This window comes from Emys orbicularis, chromosome 24 (assembly GCF_028017835.1).
Source record: "Emys orbicularis isolate rEmyOrb1 chromosome 24, rEmyOrb1.hap1, whole genome shotgun sequence".
NCBI classification, from domain to species: Eukaryota; Metazoa; Chordata; order Testudines; family Emydidae; genus Emys; species Emys orbicularis.
Window position 1 is genome coordinate 3892035 of NC_088706.1, and position 19447 is coordinate 3911481.

General features: G+C 54.8%; 2 protein-coding genes across 4 annotated transcripts in view; both read right to left on the minus strand.

The window, feature by feature from the left end:
* Positions 1-3053: 3053 nt before the first annotated feature.
* TEKTIP1 (tektin bundle interacting protein 1) lies at positions 3054-8266 on the minus strand. The gene is made up of 4 exons (XM_065421927.1): positions 8193-8266; positions 7138-7370; positions 3775-3900; positions 3054-3196 (listed from the first exon to the last, which is right to left on the minus strand). The coding sequence occupies exons 1-4, from the start codon at positions 8264-8266 to the stop codon at positions 3054-3056; spliced, it is 576 nt and encodes a 191-aa protein (XP_065277999.1).
* Positions 8267-18018: 9752 nt separating this feature from the next.
* Positions 18019-19447, minus strand: part of FZR1 (fizzy and cell division cycle 20 related 1) — a 30524-nt gene continuing 29095 nt past the window's right edge. For all 3 annotated transcript variants that reach the window (XM_065421987.1, XM_065421986.1, XM_065421988.1), the window contains 2 exons: positions 19231-19323; positions 18019-18085 (listed from right to left, as the gene is read on the minus strand). In XM_065421987.1, the coding sequence (XP_065278059.1) occupies positions 18044-18085; positions 19231-19323 (135 nt within the window). In that variant the 3' untranslated portion in view covers positions 18019-18043. The remainder of the gene's footprint in view (positions 18086-19230; positions 19324-19447) is intronic.

Here is a 19447-nt window from a genome sequence, read left to right on the forward strand (position 1 = left end):
CGCCACAGCCCCAGGACCCGCCACACACCAGCCGGGGGCTTTGTTAGCTGGACGAAAGGCGGCGTTACCACCCCCTGCAGGGGGGAGTCAGCTGCGGCTTCACATCTTGGCCCCCCAGGAACTGGGGGGGGGGATTCCATTTACAGGGGAGGGGCTGAACCCATGCCAGGTGCCCAGCCCTGGACCCCTGAGCCAGCCTGTCTTCTCACGCTGCTGCTGCCCCCCGCAGCTGCAGTAATTTGCCCCACTCATTTGCTTAACCAGTTTTCTCTTGTTTATGTAAAGATACAAGACGACCTGAAACCAGGGAGGAGTCAGGCTGCACTCAGCACCGGAGCCTCGTGCCCGAAGGACCAGGCTTGTGGCTGGCAGATGCCACCCCTGCCAAATGGGCTGGAATCCCACGGCTCTCCCCCTCATCCTGAGCTGGGTCTTGCCCTCAGCAGAGCTGGGGCTGATTTTTAAGGAGACCAGGGGAGGGAAATGAACCGACAAGGCCTGGACCAGGAACAACTCCTCGCGGATGAAATGCAGACACAGCAGTGCTGGTGCTGATGCAGAGGACAAGTTGAACGTCTCCTTCTGAGCGGTCGGGCACTTAAACCGTGTGCCTTAAAGCCCCCCTGTGCTGGGTTCAATAGCGCACCAGCTTCCCCTTGGGAACCTGCACAAGCCCTGGTGCAACTGATTCCTGCCCAACTGCAGGGTTTGCAACCTCAGCTGTAACGGACGCAGGGCCTGACTGCCCGGAGCAAGCAACTTTCATGCAACCTTCAGCTGAGGCAGCAAAACCTCGATGGACTCGGTCCTTGTGCCAAAAAGGAAATGGGCGTTTTCGGCTTCCGCCGGGGGCCCTTGGCCACTGGAGAGCGTGAGAATATCCAGCCGCGGCAGCGCTGTGAAGCGCGAGTGTAGTCGTGCCACCAGCGCTGCGAGAGCTCTCTGGCAGCGCTGTATGTACTCCACCTCTCCAAGGGGAGTAGCTTGCAGCGCTGCGAGCGAGCGTGCAGCGCTGCAGGCGCTGATCACACTGGCACTTTACAGCGCTGCACTCGCTGCGCTCGGGGGCGGGGGGGGGCGTTTTCACACCCCTGAGCGCAGCAAGTTGCTGCGCTGTACAGCGCCAGTGTAGCCAAGGCCTGAGACACCCTGGGCTCGCGCGTGCTCAGGGCCCCTCCTGGGGAGACAGGGCTCCCTCCGGGCACGGGCTGCTGTGGGAGGCAGCTGCTGTCAGCCTCCAGGGGCCCCAGCCAGACCTGGAATTCACCTCTGTCCCACCTGCGGGAGATGGGGCTGCTAGGTCCCCTAGGGGGTTGCGGGTCCCCTGCAGCTGTTGGGAGGACCGTGGTAGAGCTTGGGCCGCGGGTTCTGGTCAGTTACAGGCAGGGGGCTGGGGGTCCGTGTCATAGCACTGAACCACTGGGTACGGCCCCCGCCCCATTCGTTCAGGAACCAAGCCCAGCGCCCCGGTGCCCAGCCGGCGCCTAGAGCAGAACAAGGGCCCGAACCAACCCACTGGCGCCAACCGCCCCAGGCTAGGGTGAGAATCCAGCTCGGCCTCGCGCCCTGTGCCCATGGGCCGGACCAGCCGGCCCCTCCCCTGCTCTCCATTCGGCTTGGCACAGGCCCTTCCTCCAGTGCCTGGTGCTGCAGGCCAGCGCTCAGGTGGTGCCAGGGGAGGGGCTGGGGTAAAGGGCTGGGTTCTGTTATTAATAAAGACAAGCCAGCCCCGCACTCCAGCTCCAGCTCATGTGTCTGCGGCAAAGCTCTAGTCCTGCAGGGGGCGCTGGGAGCCCGGGACAGAGGGGTCCCACTGGGTGGGGGTGGAGGGGGCCACTTGAGTCCCTACTATCCCCCGCCCTGCAGCAGGACCCTCCAGCCTGGACCCATCAGAGCCAGGTACTGGGGAGCTTGGACACTGGGAGAGGGATAGCTCAGGGGTTTGAGCATTGGCCTACTGAACCCAGGGTTGTGAGCTCAATCCTTGAGGGGGCCACTTAGGGATCTGGGGCAAAAATCTGTCTGGGGATTGGTCCTGCTTTGAGCGAGGGGTGGGACTAGATGACCTCCTGAGGTCCCCTCCAATCCTGATATTCTATGAGTCTCTGGGGTGCTGGTGAGCGAGTGGGTCCTGGAGAGATGGGGGGTGGGGATAGGGCCAGGTAAGCCCAGTTGCCCAGGCAGGAGAGTCCTAGGGCCTGGGAGATGGTCTCAGGAAGCTGCTGGCGCAGAACGGCTGCCAGCCCCTGGGGCTGCCGGCAGCGGGAACAAAGCAGTGGCGAGATGCTGGGTGGGCCCTGCCCCGGGCACGGCCAGCTCAGGGCAGCAGTGGTGCCGCCGAGGCAGAACAGAGCAGCGAACCCTGGGGGGCCAGTGTGGGGAGGAGCCCAGAGCAGGTTCTGCTGCCAGGGGAAGGGCGGACTCGGGGCGGTGGGTGAGCCCTAGAGGACCCCCAGTAAGTGCATGTCAAGGGGCACCGGGGCCCAGCCAGGCAGCTCCAGGCCAGGCCAGCGCAGGAGAGACGGGAGTCTGGGCAGGGAGCATCACACCAAGGAGCGAGCTGAGGGGCATGGAGCCGAGGGGCTGCTGGGTGCACAGCCTGCCAGGAGCCCCCTGCCCATGCGCAGCGCCAGTGCCTGCCCGGGCAGAAATGAACGGCTGGGGGGGCTGTTAACTCCTCTGGCTGCTGCCCACTCCGGCCCCAGGGCTCGACCGAGGGGCAGGGGTTGGGCAGAGCTGGGAAGGCAGCCGGGCAAGGCTGTGTGTTCCCCGGGGGGGAGCCCGCTGGGGGCGGCACAGCGGCTGAGGCAGGCGCATGGGTGGGAAGGGCCTGCTCAGCCTACACAGGCCTGCCGCGGGTACCCAGGGCCGCTGGCCACAACTCCAGCCAGCCACGGGCCCAGAGCCAGGCTCCTTGCAGCAGGACATCCAGGAGCCCCTGGCAGCCCAGCAACTCGGGCCACTGGGGGCGACCCAGCCCCGCTCACCTCCCCCCAACCCCGCTCGCCTCCCTCCCCCCAGCCCGACGGAGGCAGCCTGCGGCACAGCAGCGTTTACTGGTTGGTGGACGGCTGGTGGCTGAAGAGCGTCCAGGTGCGGAAGTCCCTGGTGGTGAAGGCGGGCGTGTGGGCGGCCAGGCAGGGGACGTAGCCAGCGTGGCCCTTCAGCTCACTGCTGGCGCGGTTACGGTTGACAACTGGAGGGGAGGAGAGAGCAGGTGAGTGGGGGACAGGGGAGAGACTCTGAGAACCACGTTGAGAGCAGCCAGGAGACCCAGGGGCCTGCCCAGCCAGACCTCGCCCCTGGTTTAACACTGCTGGCCCCTTCACACACCTTCCCCAGGGCGCTCGGGATGCTGCGGGTCTTGTCCCTGCTCCGCGGCTGGGGGACAGGAGAAGGGATGTGCCCCACGTGTGAGAGGCCGGGGGGGACAGGCCAGGTTGGCCAGGCTGCACCTGAACCCACCTCCCCCTTTACAAACATGTTCTCAGGCTAATGGCATGAGACTCGCCCCCAGCCCCCCAGGGCACCCGGCAAAGGAGGGGCCGGATCACTAGCCCTGCCCCGATTTGCCCAAGGTCTCGCGCCAGGAGTCCCCCAGCACACTGCCTCCGGGCCCCCTGCGTGTGTGTGTGTGTGGGGGGGGGGGACATGGCGAGGGGGGGAGAGGGAGGAGACTCAGAAGCAGCAAAAGGTCCCTCCGGGGTCAGAGTCAGTGACCTGCTCTGCCCACTCACTCCCCCAGCCCTCGAGATCAAAGCCACAAGCTCTTACCATACTCCTTCCCTAGGACGGGTTTGTCTTTCCACAGGAAGGCCCCCCACCTGGTGCTGGGCTCCAAGTACTGGGCAGGGACCACTGGGTCAAACCACGATCCCTCCCGCAGGTGCTGGGCATAGGCTGTTGGAGCAAAACAAGCACAGCAGAGTCACCGGGGAGGGAGCCCAGCCAGGCGCGGATCGAGGAGATGCCAGGCGTGCTCCAGGCGTGCTCCAGGCGTGCTCCAGCACCCGTGACAGACAGTGTGGGAGTAATCTTCATAGCAGGGAACGCTCCTGCTGAGCTCAGCCCGTTAGCCAGGGGCTAATGCCTTGAAACCTGCCGCTTCACCTGCCTTATAACTATTTACCAGCCTGCTTAACACAACTCTGGCCCTTTTTAATAACCACAGCTCTGAGCCTGTTCTTGTAACCGTGTAAACTCCGGGCCGCGTTCATGTCTTGTGGCAAGGGGTTCCACTGGCTGGTTAGCCAAGTGTGACATTTTACACCTCAGTCAAACCCATGTGCAAAAGACTGGGTTTAAACGCCTAGAAAATACATTTCCCTGCCCCCTCCCCCCACCGCCTCAGCTTGTCAGGTACTTGAAAACTGATTTCCCCAAAGCGTCACCTGGGGGTCAGGGCCTGGCACAGACAATTTCAGCCCCAACCGAGATTTTCCCAGGAGGTCACAAGCGAGCGACGTTGTGTCTCGCAACCTCACGTGAAGCGCAAGAGATTTCAAAGCTGAGCCGGCGTTCCCCGAAGAGGGAGGAGCGGGGCTCTGTGCGGGGCGTGGGCGAAGCCGCAGCCGGGCCCTGAGCCGGCGTTCCCCGAAGAGGGAGGAGCGGGGCTCTGTGCGGGGCGTGGGCGAAGCAGCAGCCAGGGCATGGGGGCAGAGGGAGTTCTCAGCCCCTGCATTGCAGAAACTCAGGCCCAGCTGATGCAATTTTGCATCACACCCAGTCAGCGTGGCGCCGTCCAGGCTGACTTGCCTAACGCCCTGATCCGTGGTGACCGGCCCCGGGGCCTCCCCCTGCAGTCCAGAGGAGAGCTCCTTCGCCACCTCCAAAACAGGTGCCAAAGCTCCTGCCACAGCTGTCCGGGTCCTACCAGCTGCTGTGCAAAGAACGGGAGCTCCCCCTGCTGGACTGTTGGTGCATCATACCAACCCCGAGTGCCCAGGGTGCAGCACGGCCCTGAGTCCCCGACATGCCCCCGAGGGCCCTGGCACGTTCCCACAAGGGGCAGATGCGCAGAAGCAGCGACGGGTGCGTGACTCATGCGGAACATCAGAGCCTCGCTCCCACTTCCCATAGCCTTGGAGCACCCTCGGCCCTGGACCTCCCTCCCCCGACCACTGCCTGCAGCGTCACTTGCATACGGCACGGCCTTGACGCTGCCCCTGTGGAAATCCTGCGTTTCCCCTGGCCTTGACTACAGCAGCTCTGGTGCAATCCCTGCCCCGGCTCCCCCGAGGGCCAGCTAGCCAGGCACCCGCGTACACGCACGGTTAGAGGGGGTCCCATCGGCCCTGCCTGGGAATCAAGGTCAGCTCAAGAAGTTCCTTTACAGAAAGCCTGACAGCGATTAGGCCGCTGGTCGTGCTGATCAGCGCCGTGTTTCCATGGGCTCACATGGCGGCCTGTATCCAGCCATTGTCTCGTCTTGGCCAGTCAGCTTTTCAGGGCAGGGAGCGTCTCCTTGGTCTGTGTTTGCCCAGCGCCCAGCACGGTGGGGTCCCAGGCATTAGGATAACACACACTGACTAAAAACTCATCATCTAGGCAGATTGACATTGCCACACTCGGCTCCCTCCCTAAAGGAGCCTGGCACGGAAAGACGCCCCATGCCATGAATTTGCATTGGATCCACATCACCTCCGCATTCATTGGAGAGATGAGACTCCCAGGGCCTATAAAACGACAGACGTGATTCCCCCGTCTGACCCCATCAGCACTCACGCCAGGGCAGAGCGAGCGCAGAACTGGGCTGATGCACCATTGCCCTGCAGCTGGTGTTGTGCAGACACAGGGCAGCAGGCAGTAGGCCCCAGTAGCTTTTAGGGCATTGGTTGGGGCTATTATTAAATGGCTGCTCCAATCACGTGTTTAACACGTATCTAGCCAAACAAAAGGAGGAGAATCTGCAAGGTAATCGGTCAGGTTTCTTTCAGCACGTCTTAGTCACATTCTTAGTAGTTTTTTTAATTAGCAAAGTGCCTTGGGGCACGTCTACACTGCAAGACCCCTGCCCCCCGGCAGTGAGTGTAAGAGGCCAGGGCTACAGCCCTGTTTCCCCAGGGTTTGCGCTCCCCGGCTGGAAACAGCTGTGCAGACGTTCCCGCTCCAGCTCCGGGACCCAGCGCAGGAGTGGGTCTCAGAAGGCAAACGGGAGCGTCTGTACAGCTGTTTCCAGCCCCGGAGCACGAGGCCGAGTTTGAAGCCCTGGACTCGGAGACTCACTGCTGCAAGGTTTTGTTGCCATGCCATTGGAGTCCTGGTCCGTGACTGCAGTTTCTGTGCGCTAGGGGCTGGACACACAGAATACGAGGCCGCCACAAGCCTCAGCAGAGATTTTTGAAAAGGACGATTAGTCGATGTTCTATTTCCCAGCATCCTACAAACGTGTCTTAAGGACAATACAGATGAGTAGCCAGCCAGCAAGCTGAGCTCAGTAGCCCGATGCCTCAGGGAATGCAGCACCAATGAGCGTCAGAGAGCAGAAAGCAGAGTGGTTAGGTGACGGCCCCACAGGTCACACAGCGAGTTGGGGGCAGAGCTAGGATGGAACCCAGGATTCCTGCCACAGCGCAAGACCCAGACGTGAGCAGCCACCCTGCACATTCGCCCCCAGTTACTGTGTCCTCACTGGTGCTGCATTCCCCCGGGCAAGGTGCTAGGAACGCTGGGGTCACCCCCACGGTTCTCGGCCCTGCACTGAGCTGTCCCATGTATTGTGGGAAAACTCGCCTGTCCTTGCTCAGCCCGGGCCCATCTGCAGAGCAAGGCCTTCCCCAGAACCGGTCTGGGCGATGCCAGGAGCCAGCTGTTGGTATCAACAGGATGAGTTTTGGAAAGAGGCGGCTGGTGCCCTGCCCCAGGGGAGGCATTTTGGCAGCAGCTTGTCGCCCTGTGCAGGCAGCGCAGGGGTTTGCAAGGGGCTCCCGCGGGCTGCAAGCGGACATGGCGCAGCGGCAATAGCAGCGGCAGGGTTTAGGGGCTCTTGGGTCCCCCTGTGCCGACCGGCTCTGGGAACGGTCTCGCTCTGCAGACGGGCATGGTGCAGGACAAGAGACGGAGGGCGGGTTTCAAGTTCCGTACACCGGTGCTCTCCGTCTCCGCACGTGGCCCCCACTCCCAGCCCCACCTCCTTACCAGGGGGCAAGGTCTTCCGCTCCCTCTCGGCAAGGGAGCGGGCCCAGCGGTGGTAGGCCTCGCGGCTCAGGCCGCTGGTGAGTGTGTACCAGACGTCTCGGTTGTCGCTGTTGGTCAGCCCCGTGTACCAGGTCTGGGGGATGGCGTCTCGGCCCATGGGGGTGCACTTCCAGCGCACGGCCTGCTTCAGGACGGGGGCGTTGCGGGGCCCGCGCAGCGTGAGGTACTCGTCACTGCGGGGGAAAGGAGCCGTCACTGCCCTAGCTCCCGCCGAAGGAGGGATTGCACGGCCGGCGGGACAGGGAGGAGACACGTGGGGCCAACCTGGCTCCTGCTCCAGGGAGCGCACGCCTCGGGCATGGCGGCTGAGCTCGGAGCCAGGCTGCTGGGGTCAGGCCTCAGCGAGCTGGGGTAGGAGCTCAGAGAAAGCTGTTCCCCACAGTGGAGAATGGGGGATCCCTAGGACACCCACATGGGCTCAGCCAGGGGTCAGAACACGCATGTGCACACACACACACACACACACGTGTATCCTTGCTTCACCCAGGGGTCAGAACACACACATACACACACACGTGTATCCTTGGTTCACCCAGGGGTCAGAACACACACGCACATGCTAGCGAGTAACCAATTGCTGTCTAAAGGCGGCAAAGGCTGCCTGCCAGCCACACGCAACATGCAGGAGCCTGAGATTTACATGGACTGGGGGCAGGGGGTCCCTTGAGAACCTGGTAATGAAGGAGAACAGCCGGCAGTGAGGGGTTGGTTTCAGGGTTGCTTCCCATCCCCGCTGAAGAGGTATTTCTGTTCCCTCTTGGCCACCACCTCGGCTGCCTGGCACAACCCCCCCCCCATGGCATTCTGGGAGCAGACCATCATCCCCACTCTACCACCGGGGAAACTGAGGCCCAGCGAGGCGTAGTGACAGAGCTGGGATTGGGACTCAGGAGGGCCTGGCTCCCAGCCCCGCTTCTCGCTGCCCCCAGCCGGCGAGGGATTCCGGGTATTAGAAGAGCCAGAGACCTGCAGGCGGACGCTAGTGAGCCTCTCACCTGTACAACGGGGTGGGGAAGTCTGTCTCCAGAGTCCCCTGAGGGACGTATGGTCGGTCTGCCTCCAAATCCATGCCCTCCGTGCCCGCCTCCTCCAGGCCACGCCGCCCCTGCCCGGGCTGCTGCCAGCTCACTGCCGCTGCCAGTCATCCTCCTGGGCTACTGTTGCCCAACACAAAGCCTGGCAACCATCCCCTAGCAACCAGGCAGGCTGGCTGGCAAAGCAGGAAGCAGCTAGACTCTGTCTCCCAGGGCAGGGAGTGGCAGGCTTAGGGCAGCAGGATACAGGACCATCGCCCCCGGGGGAACGGGAAGGTTTTCTTCTGGCTCCTCTCAATATGTCCTTGCAGTACAACGAGGCAGGGTGCCCTAGGATCTGATCTGGCCGGAATCTGCTTTAACACCCACCCACCCCGTGAAAAGGGTCGCAGCATGTGGCAGCAGCAACCACCAGCGCCGAGACCCTCGCTGGCTGCTTTGTCACCACTCCCTCGCTACAAGCAGCACTCCAGCCGCCCCAGCCTGGGCTGCCAGACCCTTGTCAGTTCGACTCGCTCAGTTCCCACCCCCAACATGTACACTTCTGGCCCGGCTGCAGGGAATTCAGTTTTCACCCCAATGTCCAGATTCTACCTCCAGCAGAGAAGCCTCCCGGCAGCACCCCACCCACCTAGACAGGACGCCCAGTATGGCATCGCGCCCACCAGAGATAGTGCACAGGAGAAAAGTGAGGTACAGGGGACTCCAACAGCAATCAGCTCCCTAAATTCTGCCTTGTGAGCACAAAGTATTTGAGCCAGTTACCAACTCACAAGGGAAGCTGAAACCTCCTTTAGCTCTGCCGCTTTAGCCAGCCATTTCAAACCTCCCTCCGCCACAAAGGGCATTCTAGCGCTCTCAACGGGCAAACGGAAATCTGCACTTCTTCCTTCAAAGGGAGACAACGGCCCGTCTACACACAGTGCCTTGCCTGGTGTGCCCAGTAGCACCTATGGCAGGGGTCAGCCACCTTTCAGAAGTGCTGGGCCGAGTCTTCATTGAGTCACTCTGATTTAAGGTTTCACGTGCCAGTCATACATTTTAAGGTTTTTAAAAGGTCTCTTTCTATAAGTCTAGAATATAGAACTAAACTATTGTATGTAAAGTAAATAAGGTTTTTAAAATGTTTAAGAAGCTTCATTTAAAATGAAATTAAAATGCAGAGCCCCCCGGACCGGTGGCCAGGACCTGGGCAGTGTGAGTGCCACTGAAAATCAGCTCGCGTACCGCGTTCGGCACACGTGCCATAGGTTGCCTACCCCTGACCTATGGGAAAACGATTCCTTCCTGACCCCTGTGATCTGTTTATGTCATGAAGCATGAGGATTTGGTTGTCCCTATCTTAGTGCACACAGCTGCATAGATTACGATTGTTTAGTGAGACAAGGTGTGATGAAGTGGGGATTTTCCCTTGTTATGTTGTATGAGAGTCTATGTGAGTCTTACTGTTTTGCATGAATGCTGTGTGTGACTTTTGCGGAGACTGCTCCAGCTGCCTGCATGGGGGTAGTCAATAGGTGGCCCGCGGTTCAAATCCAGACTGCGAGAGCCTTTTCAGCGGACCGCAGGGCTCACGGGGGCTCAGGGCTTCAGCCCTGCAAGGGTGCGTCAGTCCAGAGGTGCTTCCCACAGGGCTGCAGCTCGGATTCCTGGCGGCTGAAGCCCCAAGTCCAGGCGCACTTCCCACGGGGCTGCAGCCCCATGGGAGGCGCACTGGGACTTGGAACTTCAGCCCCGGCAGGACTCAGGCCTCCAGTCCCGCCTGAGGCATGTGGGGACTTCAGCCGCGCCGGGAAACACACTGGGACTGCAGGCCAGCCTGAGGTGCGCTGTGACAGGGGCCAGCCTGAGGCGCGCTGTGACCGGGGGCCAGCCTGAGGCGCGCTGTGACAGGGGCCAGCCTGAGGCGCGCTGTGACAGGGGCCAGCCTGAGGCGCGCTGTGACCGGGGGCAGCCCTACTGGAAGCGTGTAGGACTCCAGGCTTCAGCCCCACTGGAGGCTCTCAGGGACTTGCGCTTCAGCCCGGCAGGAGACACAGGGGGGTTCCCAAACATTCATCCAGCTCCAATCCGTGCACCTGAATTTAAGGCCTGACAGCGGGAGTCCGGCTGCCTCGGGCTGACAGCCAAGCAGCCCCTGGAATGCTACCCACCGCCCCAATCAAAATCTAAAATGGCACCCCTGGGTTACAGACCCTGCAATTAAAATGTCTGAGGCTGCACATTTCCTGTCTGTCTTGGAGAAACCTCTTCTGAGTGTCTGTTTGTTCCCTTGCTGCTATCCGGGGCTGCTGCAGGAAGCAGGCGGTGCCCTCCGCCTCGTCCCTCACAGGTGCCATTTTTACAGGAGGAAAGAGTTCAGTGGCTTGCAGCAGCTCTGCTCTTCCCTTCCCTCTACGCTTGGGCCAAGGAGAGGGCTCCTGTGCCTCTCCCTCTTCTCCTCTTCCTCCCTGCACCCCTTCGGCCCCGCTGGGAATCGCGGCTTCAGAGCAGTGAAGAGCCCCAAGAACTGCAGGAGGAGCAAAGGGGACCCAAGGGAATCCCACCACCGGTGCTTTCGAGGATGTGTAACGGCACCGTGTTTAAAAATGGCAGCAAAAAAAGGAAAGTTGACACTGAAAACTGTTCATTTAAAGCAGAGGGGACTGACGCTGACGGTTTTATTTTCCCACAACCCCCAAAGGGTCGACCAGTGTGTTTAATTTGTACAGAGACTGGCTGGTGTTAAAACCAGGTGCATCAAATGACACTACAAAACAAAGCACGTGGATTTTGACCACAAATACCCACTGACTTCCCATTTAAGATGAGACAAGATTGCTTCATTAAAGGATGCATTTTTTCAGAGCACAAATATTATTTCAAAGGCTACTTGTGCTCGGGAAAAGGCAACTGAAACTTCATTGAGGTGTGTGGGGGTAACGGCAAAACCCTTTGACAGATGTGGACATTATTAAGCAGTGTATGGTTCCTACAGCTGAAACCCTTTTTACAGAGAAGAAAGACAGTGTTGTCACCTTCAGAAAGCTGCCAATCTCAGACAACTGGGGAGATGCTGCATTTCCCAATGTTGCTAAGCTGCCGGGACACTGCAGATGTGAATCAGATGGCATCATCTCTGGCCAGGCTTCTTCAAAACTTCCAGCTGAGATTCCAAGAATTTGAAAATGTTAAAAGACATCGTCCTGTGTGTAAGGAACCCATTTGCGGTACAAGCAAATGGTATTTGGTGTGATCAAGCAAAAGCATCCTTTCCAGATTTGAAAAAGCAGAACTACAGCTGGAACTTACTGATTTACAAGTGGATGACGTGATTAAGATGCAGCACACTGAAACTACATCTGAAACTTTCTGGACAACCCTTGTGCTGGACTCCACGTATCCACACTCGAGGAAGGTGGCATTTACCATTCTGGCTATGTTTGGCACGTGTGTGTGAGTCGCATTCGCGACACTGAACAACATTAAATCTCGTAATCGCTCTGTTCTGACTGATCATCATCTGTGCAGTCACCTCCGTTGTGCCTGGACTGAACTCACTCCAAACTTCAAGGCCCTTGGCCAGCAGAGGACCTACCACTTTTCCCACTGCTGGCGAGCACTGGAGTCGTTATACATTATTCACACCTATTTCATTTTAAATGTGTGTTGCCGTATAAAATTACATTTTCAGTAGTGATACTACAGTTTTAACAGGGATTTTGCAGTAATTCATTATTCTTTTGCTTAATAAACATGTAGGTGGGTGTGTATTTGTTATTGGAAAGACCTGAATCATAAAAGATAAAGAGTTCATGTGTACTAAGTGTTATTTTCTTTCAAATAAAACTCTGATACTTGTGTTAAATAAACCACAAAAGGCCTGAAAAGTTTTGAATATGTTTATCTATATGTAGATATGCCTACATTACAATAATTGTATTTGACAAAACTCATTCAAAACTTGAAACAGTTGTCTGAAAGAGTTTTTAATGCTAATATTTGCATGTTTGACATTTTATTTAAGTACTTTCTCAAAGTCTCAGCTAAATTACATCTTTCTTGGAGGTTATTTTTAGGTTATACAGTGGTTTGATTTTATTTTACACTTAATGCAGTAAAAATATAAGCAATATAGGCCCTGGGTATATTTCACAGAATTGTATGTGTTGAACAGGGGCACTTGTGTTTCTCTGGGAGTCCAGAACTTGACTACATCTTGACCAAGAAATTTGGACCTTGACAAAAAAGAATTGACTACCCCGCTCTACGGAGATCACAGGCAATTGCAGGAGCTCAATCAGGCCCAAGGGCTGGCCCCAGCACACCTTCCAATAGACATGGTGCTTGGGGATGCACACTGTGACGAAGTGGGGGGTTTTCTTGTTTTCTGTGGAGTTTCAATGGTTTGCATGCGGAGGGGGTGGGACTCAGTTTCCCTGGGTATTACTGGTTTAACAAGGTGAGAGGAGAGGGAGTGTGTTTTACAGAGGACCGGAGAAAGGATTTGGGGACCCAGCCGATGGCCGGGAGGATGGATACACAAGCGACCGGTGACCTGGCGACCCGGAGGCCCAGCTGAGGAGACGCAGCCGGTTCTGGCCAGTGGGCGGACAATGGGCTGCAGAGTGAGGACCTAGTGACCTAACCAGCCGGTTCCAGCCAGAGGACAGAAGCGAGGAGAGGAGGCCCCGGTTTACGACCGTTTACCTGGAGAGAAGACAATGGACAGAGGTGGGGCCTGGGGCCGGTAATCTCAGATGCCCAACTGGGAGCAGGGGGTCTCCGGGCTCTGGGAGGGGAGCAGGCAGAGCCCACCTGGATGCAGAGAGACTGGGATGTGCTGGGCTGAGGGAGGCCAGGCCTGAGGCCCTGAGAGTTTCCTGTGCTGTGTTCAACTCTCAATAAATCCTCCTGTTTTATGCTGGCTGAGAGTCACTCCGGTCTAGAGAACAGGGTGGCATCAACCCCTTTAGGGGTGGAGGCCCGGGGGGTCCAGAGCGAGTGGACTCCCTGAGGTGGCCCACAGCGAGAAACAGGTGTGCTAGGGCTCCGAGAGGTGCGGCTCCAGGAGGTGGAGGGGCCTGACCCCGAGAGAGAGCGGACCCCTGAGAAGGGCTGTCTCACTGAAAGGGGCACCCCCCACGGACCGCACGGGGCCAAGAGTGGGCACGGTCTGTGAGTCCGTGACACACACTCAGGGATCCAATTGCAGAACATGCTCCTTGCCATCCTGGCCCCCATTTTTTATTCAAAAACGTGTTGCTGTTTAAGATGATTTAGGGGAGGGGGGAGGAGAGAAGAACAGACATGACCCATCCTGCGTCTTTAGCCTCTGACCCCTGCTGTAGATTCTCCAGGAGAATAAAACATGGGAGCCAGAAGTCACCAGGCCAGAAGTGCGTCCAGTGGAAGGAGTGGCCCAGGCAACGTTCAGGGTATCATTACTGACATCATTTAGTCAGTAAAACAGCTTCCGCTGTCCCAGCCACTCATTTAGTGGCTGGGACGATAACGTCTCATGTTCTGTTCTAGCATCCCAAAGCCATGCTTTTGTGAGAAACGGGTTTAATCTTCAGCGATAGCCAACAATCTGGGATTTGTATAAGTCTGTACAATAAGAGTCCAGTTCATTAGCAGTGTAGTTAGCTGTCAGATCGGAGAGGCAAGGTTTGTATCTGCTTAACAGTGCTGACAAATGCTAAATGGATGGGTCCCAGGTCTACATGCGTAAGAGCATTCACAGTAAGAACAAGAGACTAAGACTGGCAGGCTAGTCAACATACCAGTTCCCTCCACGTAACTTGCATCAGCTGGCTTTACTGGCTCAATCAAACCCAATGCTCTGAGAAATCTGATTAGGGCAATAGAAGCCATCACAGCCATGGGAGAAGGGAATGGAGCAAGACAGATTCTATCCTGGTTTGCACATCATTAAAAACTGTCAGCCAGCTCCAGAATCCTTAGCCGGATTTTCAGATCACAGCATTGGGAGGTCCTTTTGTTATTTGTTTGGGGTGGGGTTTTTTTTGGGGGGGGGGGGAAGAGGATGAAACATCACTTGATTTGTAAACTAATGAAAATGGTTTGGAATAGAACAGTTTGAAAAGTGACCTGGAGCTTCATATTTACACAGTCACTTTCCCTCTGGCCCTGCTTCTCCAAATCAGACCCTCGCCCCAGTGAAGTCAACGCGGCTGTGTGGGCGAAGGGCACGCTCATGTACTTGAGCACAGGATCCACACAGCACTTTAAAGCACATCACTCACGAGTTTCATGTGAAGCTTTAAACAAAGTGACACCAGGCTTAAATTCACAATGTATTTAATGCCAGTTACATTGCTTTACATGAAAAGTTACAATGGTCTCTCTATTTTTCCCCCCCCCACCATATGATGCTTTATATGTAACAATGCCACAAGTTCTTAGAATTTACCTGCATAAACTCTGGGGAGACCTTGCAAACTGCCTGAACTGTACAAGTCAGAAATGTTATGGTTCACACATTGAAATAAGTGTACGCAAGTTTTTCTTTTTCCATTTACAATACTATTGAGCACACTCCAGACAGCCAATCGCTTCACACGAGTTGCATACATGAGATTCTAGACACAAACACCCCCAGCACCCCCTCCCCCCCGAAAGATACCTTTTGAGGACACTCCACTAGCCCCAGCAAACTACCTCCTTTGGCAACTGCACAGGAAACAAGGAATTTGTGCTGGTATTTTTTTTATATCCACTAAAGACGGTTTTTAACATTGCTCTCCCACCGCCCCTCCAGCCAGGTAGCCAATACACTCAACCATAAACCAGCTATGGGATCGGGAATCAACTACTCATCCCTGCTAAGCAGAACAGTAGGAACACAAAGTAACCTGTCCTGCCCAGCCTTCCGAGCAGAGGGAGGATTAGGAACGGGATCGTTCTGAAACAGTGCGACAGAAATAATGCTGTTAGAAGCAGAGAATGACAAACTGAGTGTATAGAAGGATGCTCCCTCTTGACTGAGAGCTCTGCCGAATGCAATTCTCTGCTTGAGATTTCAGTGCGACACACAAGAAAGCTCCCATGCATAACTGCAGCACAGACTCCAGAGCGTCTAGATTTCTCTGTGGTATTTCCTCCCTCCACTCTGGGGATTACTTCAAAACCAAACCCAACACTGCAGGCCTAAAGGAAGAGGACTGCCTGCTCCCCTCTCCTTTCCAAAGCAAACCCTCCCCAAGAAAAAGCAAAGCTTGTCTTACCCTGAGTTCGAATGTTCCTTTTACCAGTTGTCTCAGCAAGGGTGGCTCTCTGATGTAGGGCGCACACGCCTAGGCTGATCACACGCCTGACAAACAGGAAAGCTTGCTCCTCTCCAGTGTGTGGTATTGGGGCGGGCAGAGGGGATTACTGTCAGGATAGTTACCAGGACCACTGCACAACCTAGCCTGTACCGCTCCTTCCCGGCCCCCAGCCATCCCTGCACACACCATCAGACTTTCCACCTTTCTTCCGCACAAGACACTTTCCGCGTTTTCCTCCTCATTAGGTGGACACTTACACAACTTGAGCAGAGCCAAATTTACTCCCCTTTCAGGGATGGTTTCCTTGTTTCCCTCCATTTACAGATTTTTCTCCAGGAGGAAAATGTTTTGTGGGTGGTTTGGACATTGAGCTAGGGGACTGGGGAACAGTTATCCCAAAGCACAGATCGCAAATGAGAAACTAAGCCACAGAAGTAACTTGCAGCCATATTCCTCCTCCTTCCAGTCTCTGACTTAAGACATGCATTACTTTCCTCTGGTCCTTTCTCCATCATAATTGCCCCAGGGGGTGGAACAGGCACCCGTTACAGACCATGTTTCACTACAAGTGATGCCTTTAATTCAGACATGCTTGCCTGACTTAATGATCTGACAGGTTACCAATTCCTCAGTGCTTTAGTGAGGTGACGGATCAGGATGCCAAACATGGACAGGAGACCATTGCAGACCATGTTTAAAGTGCCTTGGAATTTTGTGGAGAGAACCAGAGTAAAGCAGATCTGTGCTGAAATGGTTTTTTGGAGGAGCGTGGGAAGGGGGCGGCGGGACTATTCAGGTCCCATTTTTGGCTTCAAGAGCTCCAATGCCGTCAGCGTTGCTACGGAACACCATGTTGAGAAGCACTCCTAGTACCCAGAGACCAACATCCACGCGTTAGCTGTAAATGGCACACTTGGTCAAGGCTGTAGTGAAATGGAATCACAGTTCATAGCAATTCTCTTTGCCAGACTTGCTACCTGAAATTTGCCCTTTCTAAAGGGGTCGCTGCTGCTCTAGAGAAGCAGCTGTCTCCCACACCTTCCCTCCCCCCTCCTCCCCCCCAACCTGGGCAGGCTGGTTTCGCAAGAAGGTATCTGCCTACACACTATGTACAACAGGACAAGGTCTATATACACAATAGCCAAGAGAAGAGACAGAACTTACATCCAAACATTTTACAAAAGGAGGCGAGGGGCCAGCTGCACAGCAGGCGAGCATTGGCACATGTACAAAGTAGACCGGAACTTGCTGCTGCAAGCGTAACAGCTTCTCTTTAAATTAAAAGCAAGACACACACACACACACACAAGTGCTTAGCATCACACCTCACTGCATTATTCCAACAAACTGGCAGGATCTCTCTCTTCCTGAAACTTAAAAATGGGCCTCTGGCTCGGACCTAATTGAAGTTTAAAAAAAAAAAAAAGCAACACTTCGCCCTTGCCTAAAATACCTTGCACACAACTTACAAACACATGATGTTTCTTCCGTCCCATGTGGAAGACCGGCAACAATCTTAAAGAACCTTTGTCTTTGAAAACCGATCCACAAGAGTCTTTCTTTCTAAATCCATCTCAACTGCTTTTGTCCTCATAAAGACACTGCAGCAATCAGTCTGCAATAATTGGCACAGCATAAAGCTCTAAATAAATACTCCTGGGTCTTTAAAAAAAGCCATTGTTTCCCCATTAAACTAAAAGTCTTAGACCAGCTTTGAATGTGTAATATCAATAATTCTTTAAAAAAAATAATCATCTCTTTGGATTGTGCAGTAATCTTTCCTTCAGAAGAGGCAGCTGCTGTTAAAATCTTTTAAAAAAATTCTCAGCTCCATTATTTTAGCCAGATACTAAGTGTGCTGAAAATTAAACTCTTAGGTGAATGTCCATGTCAAATATTAGTCACAGTTTTAAACGGAAGAGAAAACTGTGTGTCTGAGGAAAATAAGCAGTTCTCCTTTTTTCTACTTGGAATATTAGTCCCAAGCAAACAATACCCATTCTACATGCGAGAGGCTTCTTCCCAGCTCTAACTTTTGTCCTCTCCCACCAGTAAAATTTGATCAAGTCCGGCTAACTCTGGCTTCCGAAGAAGTGTGTCAAATCAGAGAATGATGAAGAACCCAGAGCAGCATTCCAAACCCCTCCTCACAAACAAATCCACTCATCTCTCACAGAGGTTACAAAGCAGCAGTTGGGATGCCCTTGGCCTAGTCTTCCTTATCATGGTCCATATCACACAAGTTCTACCCAATATATAAAATTAGATACTTTAGTTTTTCCCTCTTGCACCTGTTCCCCTTTATGAAGAATGAATTCTTAACCCTTTGATAGTTGCATCACCCTCCCAGCCCCACCCCAAATACTGTCCAATATGGTTCGCAATCATGTATTTAAGAAGAATCTTGAAAGTCCATCCTCCAAACCCACTGGCACTCCCCTTCCCCTCTTCTGGTTGATAGTGAGAGGGTCCATGCACGCCAAGTTTGTGGTTTTCTCCTGGCACTTTGTACCGGGGTCTCCTGGTGTGTAAGTACGGGGTTTACCGTATCCTGGTGAAGAGATTCAGAACAGACACAGACTCCTGAAAAAAAATGAAGAGAAAAGTTTTGAACCCAAGATCCCCACTCTAAATATTCACTGAGAAAATGAGTTGAGCGCAGACCGCTTCACACTCCCTCAGCCCTATCCCACACACATTCATTTCTGCCATGAAGCCAGGGCTCGAAGCAAACCATGCCTATGGAAATGGTCTGGGGCTTGCGTGACATTAAAGGGCAAAGCTTCATAAGCATCCCAGAGTTTGATGTTGGTCAGAGATCAACCTTCCTGTGCCCATGCATGTATACGGGGTCCATGGGGAGTGTGAGCATGGCAGAAGATGGTATGGGCTAGTTTTGCAGTACAAGTTTCTGTGAAACAGGGACTGCTGCGTATGTCCTACAGTAGAGCCACCAGAAACCAGATGAAGAGACTGCCAATCAATCCATTAACAGCTGGTCTCTGTCTCTCCGTGGTCCCTCCGCATGATATCTTGGTTCCTGGCCACCTCTGCTGTCTCTCCACATCTGCTCAAGATGCCTTGAGACTACTTTTCAAAAAGAGCCCCGCAGAAACTTTTTGCTGACCCCTACTGTGAAGTCAACTCTAGAATGGTGACAGTTCTCAGGGACTTAAGGGAGTTTGATCCTGTCTCCTAAAGCCATTGTGCCAGAACTGAAGAATATGTATACAAATGACACCGCAACAGTGTATTAAAATGCTAGGAAGGAACAGGCAAAGGTGGACACCCTACACCACTGCTACTTAAAACGAGTGGTGTGGTGTGGCATGGCACCAGCGTAACTACCAATGGTTCAATCTTAAGAATGCGACACCCAGCCTTAAATGGAGACCGATGGCCTTTAGTTGTACTAGTTACTTTACTTATTCTGTGCACAGAGAAAGCCTCATAAACCACTACTTTCAAGTGAGGATCACAAACCCCTTAGCCTTTGATCAAGACTCAATCCCCCCAGCTGCTAAGAGAGAAGTATTGGGTGTATGATCATTGTACACATAGGTAAGTGGAGGAATACAAAAGCAGTGAAGTGACTGTCCAAGGTCACACAGCAAGTGACTAGAGCTGGATAGAAGATCCACAGCCTCCCTCCTAGAGGCCTCTCCCGCACTGGGCAGCGCCTGCCGCAGAAAGAGGAACTAACTATCCACATACACGAGCGAGTTTACCTTTGTTGAGCGGGTTTTGCTGAAGACATTCCAGAACCTCAGGGTTTCATCTCCTGCTCCTGTAACTATGGCCTCCCCATCAGGAGACATTGCCTAAGGCAAGAGAGAAAACAAAAGCACAAGCAGGCTTCAAAATACATGTTCCAATGTTGCTAAATGGTAGTTTAAAATGGAGGCCTCCCCCCCAGCAGAATACAAATGTTCAATTCCCTTCACC